The sequence below is a fragment of the Archocentrus centrarchus genome, chromosome 23 (assembly GCF_007364275.1).
Source record: "Archocentrus centrarchus isolate MPI-CPG fArcCen1 chromosome 23, fArcCen1, whole genome shotgun sequence".
Lineage (NCBI taxonomy): Eukaryota > Metazoa > Chordata > Actinopteri > Cichliformes > Cichlidae > Archocentrus > Archocentrus centrarchus.
The window spans coordinates 2,999,723-3,008,903 of NC_044368.1; the positions used below are offsets into that span (position 1 = coordinate 2,999,723).

General features: G+C 43.6%; 1 protein-coding gene across 1 annotated transcript; it reads left to right on the forward strand.

Annotated features, from left to right (window-relative positions):
* Positions 1 to 1,443: 1,443 nt before the first annotated feature.
* LOC115773358 (arg8-vasotocin receptor-like) lies at positions 1,444 to 8,621 on the forward strand. Its single transcript, XM_030720051.1, has 2 exons — positions 1,444 to 2,567; positions 7,203 to 8,621. Exons 1-2 carry the CDS (start codon positions 1,637 to 1,639, stop codon positions 7,484 to 7,486), a joined length of 1,215 nt encoding a protein of 404 aa, XP_030575911.1. The 5' UTR covers positions 1,444 to 1,636; the 3' UTR covers positions 7,487 to 8,621.
* Positions 8,622 to 9,181: the final 560 nt, after the last annotated feature.

Below are 9,181 nucleotides of genomic sequence, written 5' to 3' on the forward strand. Positions count from 1 at the left end.
GGATGTTTCTGATCAAATACAGCAGGTGGGAAAAACCAGCACCAAGGCTGAGCAGTGGTGCAGATTCCTGCACTTTTAATGGTTTCATTCAAGTTTGGAGTTAAGTTGGTGTCGCTGGGCGGTGTAGTTTCACACTCAAAGTTTTGTACATTTTCACTGTTGGATTATCAAGTAGGATTATGACTTTTAAGGGTCTGAATGTTTGCTTCATCACACTGTAAAACAGTTTTAGGCCCCGAAGTTTTCTATTCCAATTTTATTCTACATTTGGTGTTTATTTCAGATATTTCTGGTGTTTTTTACTGTCTGTCGTGGTGAAGAGGGAGTTATTGATTAACTGGTTGAGCTACGGTCTCACCCTCACCTACGGCCACGAGCTCTGGATAGTGAATGAAAGAATGAGGTCACAGATGGAAGCGGCAGAAATGAGCTTTAAGGATGGGATGAGGAGTTCAGTTGTCAGAATAGAGTCGTTTCTCCTTCAGATTGAAAGGAGCCAGCTGACTTGGTGTGGGAATCTGACTAGGATGCATCCCAGGTGAGGTCTTTTGGACATGTCCTTCCAGGAGGAGGCCCCTGAGCAGAGGGAGGACACACTCTCAGCTGGCCTGGGAACGCCTCAGTGGGTAGATGGATGATTGGCAGTGTGTCTCCTTCCCATCTTCCTCACCTCTCCGGAAGGTTCTTGGTCCCTCTCTACCTGATGATCTCCTCTTCCTTCTTCCTCCCCGCTGTTGCCATGGTCTTACTCATGAGCGATGAGTCGCTCTCTAATAATGTAGCGTCTTTACCTTATAATATCCTGATGATCGCTGATGTGGAACTGGTGCTATCAATAAATGCAAAATTCCCATTGTGCATTGGGGAACTTAACTGGAAAGAGGGTTCACAATAAGCAAAATGCAGTTAGCATCTGGATCGCAGAACAACAGAGGCAGTTCTTCTGCTTTCACATCTTTGCAGCTTAGAAATTGTTTATAATTCCAGGAGCTGCTGTTAGTTCTCCAAAACATGTGGAAATAAGTACAAGTCAGAAAACTGAAACAGACATGTTATTGTACTGACATTTAAAATCCAGAAATGGAAACTAGACAACATTAAAAGTAAATTTTTCTGAAAGATTAAATATATAATTATTTTTATTTTTCTCTTTGGCATTTAATGTTTTGAATTTTGACTTTTTTATTATTTTGTACAGAATGTCCTCTATAGTCATATTTTCCTGCCACGTTGTTTTTTGCTTTTTGTCTGACTGCACACTCAGTGGATGTTCCTGCACTTTATCCTGAGTGTTCAGCTGGTGGGAGGGGGATAAAGTGATGAAGTGTGCGTGTGTGCGCGGTTTGGTATAGTCTGTATTTGTGTGCAGTAAGTGTGGGTACACTGAGGGCTGGACCTCGGGGGTCTTTAAAAGGGGCTGGATTTGCAGCGGTGTAGTTCGGATTCACGTCGTGAGTTTTTGTGCGTCTCGTGGGGGAGCACAGCAGGATTTCTTCTGGATTTTTAACCCGTTTACTCTTTGAGATCATCCCGCACACGCTGGAGGACTCGCAGAGTTTGACTGCCTGTCTCAGCTGCTGACTATTACGCACAGGCGCGCAGGCATCTCCGTGCGCCCGGAGGAGAAACGGTCACCATGCCGTTCCCCTCGGTGAGCTCCTGCAATGTCACGAACGAGAACTGCACCGAGAGCACCGAGAGCTTCAACATTACGCAGCAGCTGAAGAGAAACGACACCGACCCGTTTGGACGGAACGAGGACGTGGCCAAGATCGAGATCACTGTCCTGAGCCTCGCGTTCGTCGCGGCGGTGGTGGGGAACCTGAGCGTGCTGCTCGCCATGTACAAAACCCGGAGGAAACCGTCGCGCATGCACCTGTTCATGAAGCACCTGTGCCTGGCGGACCTGGTGGTGGCCTTCTTCCAGGTGCTGCCGCAGCTCTGCTGGGAGATCACTTTCCGCTTTTACGGGCCGGACTTTCTGTGCCGCATCGTGAAGCACCTGCAGGTGCTGGGCATGTTCGCCTCCACCTACATGATGGTGATGATGACCCTGGACCGATACATCGCCATCTGCCACCCGCTGCAGACGCTCCAGCAGCCCACGCAGCGCGCCCACATCATGATCGGCTCCACTTGGGCGTGCAGCCTGGTCCTCAGCAGCCCGCAGTACTTCATCTTCTCCCTCAGTGAGGTGCGCCCCGGCTCGGCTGTCTACGACTGCTGGGCGCACTTCGTGGAGCCGTGGGGTGTTCGTGCGTACATCACGTGGATCACGGCCGGGATCTTCGTGGTGCCCGTGGCCGTGCTCGTGTTCTGCTACGGATTTATCTCCCGCACGATCTGGAGGAATCTCAAATACAAGACCCAGAGGAGGAAGAGCGCGGAGGCCAACAAGAACGGGATGTTGAGCCGCAGCTCGGTGAGCAGCGTCAGCACCATTTCCCGCGCCAAATTACGCACGGTCAAGATGACTTTCGTGATCGTGGTGGCGTACGTGGTGTGCTGGGCGCCTTTCTTCACGGTGCAGATGTGGTCAGTGTGGGATGAGACCTTCTCCTGGGACGGGGAGTCGGGTGTGCCCCCCCCCCCCCATAAAAAGGAAAAAAAAATCTAAAGGTAAAATGTACATTAAAAAATTCCCCAAATTTAAATAAAATGTGTTTTTCAGGGTCTCTGTAGGTCATGTCCTCCCTGTTGTTTCATTCTGTACAGATGCAAACGTGTCTTTTTGAGCCACGTGTTTTCTGGTAAAACATAAGTTCACTTTTGAGCCCCAAAATAAATACATAAAAAGGAGCTCATCGCCTCAACATGTGGACAAGAGAGCAAAAATGCTGTGCAGTGGTCCAGAAAGTGCCGCACCTGTTCACCCTGGTCTGCTGTACAAGGGAGTGATTAAATTTTTGGAATTAAATTAAAAAAAAATTTTTTTTGGAGGGAATAAAAAAAATGCATTTTAAAAAATTTTGATATTTTTGCTTTAATTTTTTTGTGGTTTCAGTGAAGTAAAATGATAACATAAAGCCCAAAAATGCAAATGTAATATGCTGGGGGGGGGGGGGGGGGGGGGGGGGGGGGGGGGTGAATAACTATTTCACAAATTGGTGAAACAATTTTTTTTCTTTGATTTATTTAGTTGATTTGGTTTATTTAGCAGGGACAGCACAATAGATATCTTGTGCTGTAGGGCTAAAGGATAATTTTCATCTGATCCGTGAGCTGGTTTCAGAAATATGATTAAAAAAAATTGTAAAATTAAGCACTTTAAAAACAAAGTGCACTCATACCTAAAGTTATAAAACCAATAATATGAAGAACAATGTTAAATTACAACTAAAGATCAACAAACCCACACACATTTCTTCAGTGTAACAAAATTTAAAGTATGTGAGCCAAAGCTGTTCATTTTCACACAGCTCAGCGACCGCAGACCTTAAGCTCCTTCTGCCACATTTTCAAACTAAATTCAGCAGTTTTTTAAAAATTAACATCCCTGCGACCTCAAAAGGTCCAAATGTGAGACTCTTTCCTCAAATAAAGATCATAATTATGTGCATGTAGCCTAACTGTACAAAGACCTTAGCATCAAAATATGCTTAAGGTACTCAATATACAGAAAAACATACATTACCATCACTCTAATGCTGCAGCTGCGGATGATCTAAATTACCTACAGCTCGGTAGTTTTAACTATCATAATGCAGCATCATAGGAGTACATTTTTAAATGCATAAAAAAAAAACAACTAACAAAACCTTTCAAATAAATGGTCAGCTGTACAAAGTACAACATTTGCATCCAAAATATAGTGGCGCAGATGCAGAAAGCAGCATAACAACCAGCCTAAATCAAAACTGTACATCAGGGAAGTACTTCAGTAAATATATTTAGGTTTCCACCACTGCTCCTGTTCACGCTCTCATCCTCAGGTGTCTGTAAGGCTAACAGCCCAAGCTGGTAATTAGCTCGGATGATGTCACATTTTGGTGCACATATTTAAGAAGAAGAAACAGCCTTTATTGTCCCGTAAAGGGGAAATTCAGGATTTCCTGCTTAGAGCGCATTAAAGAAAAAGTTCTCCATCTTTGGATGCAGGTTTCTTCACCACACTGTAAAATCTTCACATCTGGAAATGCTCAAAGTAAAGGACGTTACAGAACACAATGAAAATGTCCAAAATACAACTGAACCTGACATTTGAGCCTCACTTTGGTTTAAAAAAAAAAAAAAAAAAAATTGTTGAAATTCAAATTTTAATTTGCTCCTTTCTGTCAGTAGTTTGGGTTCAGGATGAGACAGACTGGTTAAATTGTTCAGTGCACACAGAACAGGATTATATTAAAAAGTGCAGAGCTTTGACTGATTTAAGGCCAGAAAATGACATAACCCTGATGTTCCCTGAAAATGAATTCCCATCAAGCCTCTGGAAGCAGCACTTTGGGCCATCACGAGTCAGTAAAGCTCTGTATGACAGTGATAATGAAATTCTTCAAGTGTGTGAGCAGAACGGGGCAGGTTTTTCTCCTTTATCAGACTCAGAAGCTGCAAAATAAAATTCATATCCTGCCCTCCATCATAGGAAAATTACCCTGCACGGGCACGCACAGGCCTGAGGTTTAATAAGAAAAAACTGTAAAAAAATAAACAGAAAAATCTCCCCTTTTAATTTATTCTGCAGTTAGGGTTGGCTACAAGTTTCTGCTTTCCTATTTCTGTGACCTGCCACCTGCATGTTTTTCTGCTTTTTAATTGGAATTTTGAAAAAGCTGGAAATTTCACACATGACCAAACAGGCTCAAAGATAAATAAAGAAAACCTTTAATTAGCCTTTAATTAAAACTCTGATAACAGGCAGTCTGATAAGTGAGAAATGTAACAGATTTTTCAGGTCAAATAACTGCATTATTGCAGGGCAGTCTTCCAACATATTTAAGTTCTGTTTAACCCTTTCCTTCCAAACACATCTGTTATTAAAACATGCATTCAATGGGTGAAGCAGAGGTGCTTCCAGTATCTTCATACAGGAACCTTATTGGGCTTAAAAAATAGAACATGTCAGATTTGCGCTTTATTGTTGAATGTTTTAGTTAAAAACAAAAAAAACAAAAAACGAATGCTTTGAAACCTGAATGTTGGAATTTTGGTTGTCAGCAACTCGTTTTTCCCAAACTGGGGAGTGACCAGTTTGGGCCCCGTTGTACCTTCAGAGCTGCCTTCATTTTTTGTGAACAGGAAACATCCCTCAGAGATTTTGGCCCATGTTGACATGATTGCATCACACATCACATGATGTGAATCTCCCGTTCCATCACATCCCAAAGGTGCTCTGTTGGATTGAGATCTTGAGACTGTGGAGGCTGTTTGAGTGTGGCGAACTCATCGTCACGCGTCATTGAGCTTTGTGGTGCATTAGCCTGCTGGAAGCGGCCATCAGAAGATGGGTACACTGTGGTCACAGAGGGATGGACATGGTCAGCAACAATACTCAGGTAGGCTGTGGTGTTGGTACTAAGGGGCCCAAAGTATGTCAAGAAAATATCCCCCACACATTACACCACTAGCACTTTCCTGAGCCATTGATGCAAGGCAGGTTGGATCCATGCTTTCATTTGGTTTACACCAAATTCTGACCGCACCATCTGAATGTCACAGCAGAAATTGAGACTCAGAGCAGGAAAGGTTTTCCAGTCTTCTACTGTCCAATTTTGGTGAGCGTGTGTGAATCAGAGCCTCAGTTTCCTGTTCTTAGATGACAGAAGTGGCACCCGGTGTGGTCTTCTGCTGCTGTAGCCCATCTGCTTTGTTTCAACATGTTGTGCATTCAGAGATGCTCTTCTGCAAACCTTGGTTGTAATGAGCGGTTATTTGAGTCACTGCCGCCTTCATAATGTCTAAGCTCTGACATTAACAAGATATTCTCACCCAGAGATCTGCTTCTAACTGGATATTAGATCTTTTCCAGACCATTCTTTGTAAACCCTAAAGATGGTTGTGTGGGAAAATTCCAGGCACGTAACTGTGTCTACACGTCTAAATGCACTGAGTTGCTGCCATGTGATTGGCTGATTAGATCCACTATATTTCCAAAAGTAATCACTCGCCTGCCTTCACACATATATGAACGTCAGTACCAGAGGGTTTAATATGATGTCGGCCCACCCTTTGCAACTACAACAGCTTCAACTCTTCTGGGAAGGCTTTCCACAGGTTTCGGGGTGTTTATGGGAATTTTTGACCATTCTTCCAGAGGACTGAGGTCAGACACTGATGTTGGATAAGAAGGCCTGGCTCACAGTCTCCACTGTGATTCTTCCCCTAATCTGAAGGCCACACGAAGGTTGGAGGTCTGTTGCGATTGACTCTGCAGAAAGTTGGTGACCTCTGTGCACTATGACCCTCAGCATCCTCTGACCCCACTCTGATTGACTCTACCACTTCATGGCTGAGTTGCTGTCATTCCCAGTCACTTCCATTTCGTTATAATCCCACTAACAGCTGACTGTGGAATATTTAGCAGCGAGGAAATTTCATGACTGGACTTGTTGCACAGGTATCATCCTATCACGGCACCATGCTGGAATCCACTGAGCTCCAGAGAGCGACCCATTCTTTCACTAATGTTTGCAGAAGCAGTCTGCATGCCGAATGAATGCTTTTGGCAATATAATGTATCTGCATTAATGACCAGCTGAGCAGATGTACCTAATGAAGTGGCTGTGAGTGCATGTTAGAAAGAAGTTTATGTGATAATAATAATAAAGCAAAAATCAAGTTTTTTTAGATCGTTTCCAAATGTCTCAAATTTGATGCACTCCCTTTTGAATCTCTCACCTGACTTCATCATTTGCTCTTTTATAAAGCAGCAGCAGCTCCATCACTTTAGAAACATATTTTTATGTATTTTCAGTTGACTGACTTTCTGAAGATTATTTTCCATTCCATGCTTCCAAATCTCGGGCTGTTTTTAATCAGGAAGCAACGTGTCTGACACTGCCTTCAGCATCAGCTGTCCTTGTTTTTGTCTTAGCGAGCTTGTTATTGGTGGTGCAGTGGAGTTGAGTCAGTAATACAGGGTTGCTTTGCAGGCCACAGCTGTAAGAAAGCTGCCAAACTGTTAAGAACTGCCCAGCAGGCTGGCAGTATTTCAGTGATACATGTGCTTTAGTGCTTCATAAATCTCTCTTCCTGTTTCCCTGCAGACTCTGAGAATGCTGCTGTGACACTCTCCGCCTTGCTGGCCAGCCTCAACAGCTGCTGCAACCCCTGGATCTACATGATCTTCAGTGGAAACCTGCTGTCGGACTTCGCCCGCAGTCTGCCGTGCTGCCGCCACCTGAGAAACAGGTTCCACCACCAGGACTCAGACAGCAGCATCCGCCGGACCACGCTGCTGTCCCGCCTGCAGGGTCCACGCCTTTCAGAGCCATTCAGAGACCTCAGCCCCGCTCCCAAAAGCTGCCCACCGATCCCATCTGCATCCTGACCGCCAGAAACACTCCCTGTATATGCATGTGTGTGTGTTTAGTTGGCCAAGATGGCAGAGAAAACTGCAGCAGGTTTGCAGCAGTGAGGGAAGGTATGATCTCATCTGAGGGTGCGGTCACATCTACACTCTGTTTTCTTCAGTCTGATCCAGAGTGGGAACGTTTACACTGAGGCCATTTTTGGTGTTTGGCTTGTTTTGGTTCACACGGCTGTTAGAATATGACGTTTCATAACTCTTTTCAGTCTGCAGGGTTGGAGACTTCGGGGATTAGATTGCATCAAAACAAATCCAGTCACTGCAGCTGTTAGTACGAAGAGCTCGTCTGCACTCGCCTTTCACATGTCAACAAACAAATGTCACGTACCCATGATGCTGCGGGGCCAGGCTGACTGCAGGAGTAAATAAACGCTGTACAGTAGGTGTGGATGGGTTTGGTGTCGTGTGAGCTATTTAGAGCATGTTTACAAGATTATTTTTTAAGATCTGAGGATAAGTCTGGTGTTACCCTGAAGTCTTTGAACTAATGTACACCCCCCCCACCAAAAAAAAAAGGAGACCAGTGATGTGTTTCTGCTTTCTAACTTCCTCTCATTCATTATTAAACATACAAACCTTGAAGTCTGTATTTCTGACTCTTGGAAACTCTCAGAATCAGCTGACAGCCATGCAGAGTTTTACCTGCACGCCATGAAAGCTGAAGAGCGAGGTTAAAGATGCTGCTTTGGAAAAGGACTTTAATAAATGATTAATTCTTTTGGTTATAAAATGTGGAAATATTAGGGGGGAAAAAATACACATTTACAGAAGTAATTAGGTTAGAAAACTCGCAAATTTTTATATGTAAGGCGCTGGAACCATAAAAACTTGACGGTTTATTATTAATTACTGTAAATGACTCTTGAACAGTCACACCTGTATCCACACTAACATGGTAAAAAGTGATGTGCTGTGTGAATCCTAATTAAAAGTGCTCTTTGTTCAGTATAATTAACACTGCCTCTGTGAACATCTGTTGAATCACTCATTTTCCCTTATGATGTCCCGCTGCACGCTCCAGCTTTGCTTTGCACTGAGGTCTGTAATGGCGCCGAGCTTCTTTAGAAGCTGATATTGAAGACGTTTTATCAGTGTGATGTATCCTGTCATCTATATATTGTTCTAATATATGTTGCACATGTTGTAAAGATAAAAGTTGTTCCTTGTATGATCATGTGATGTTTGTTTTTCCTGTGACACGAGGGGTTTCAGTTGATCAGACAGCTGCCTTTGGTAGTTATTAGGAAGTAGAAAAGCAGTGAACAACTAAAGAAAAGAAAAATTCTCAAGTTTGCAGATGCAGAACGGATCTATGGATGATCCGGGCTGGAATATCTCAGTAATCGTTCATACAGACTATCGTGTTCATCAGCCTGATGATTTTCCATCATAAAGCTGAATTTTTAGTGGTTTTAAGTGAAATATCTGGATAATAAATTGAATGGATTCCCGTGAAGTTCCTCACAGGATCAGCTGTAATAAATTACTGATCTGATTACTTTTCCCTCCAGAACACGGGTCACAAACGTGTGGCTTACAGAAGAAACTTCATCTTAGTTATTTACACCTGTTAGCGAATGTATGTTTTGTGGCTCCATGCAGATTTCTTTAGTCAAAAATTGCTCAGAAGTGACTCTCATGGTAAAGGATGCTGAT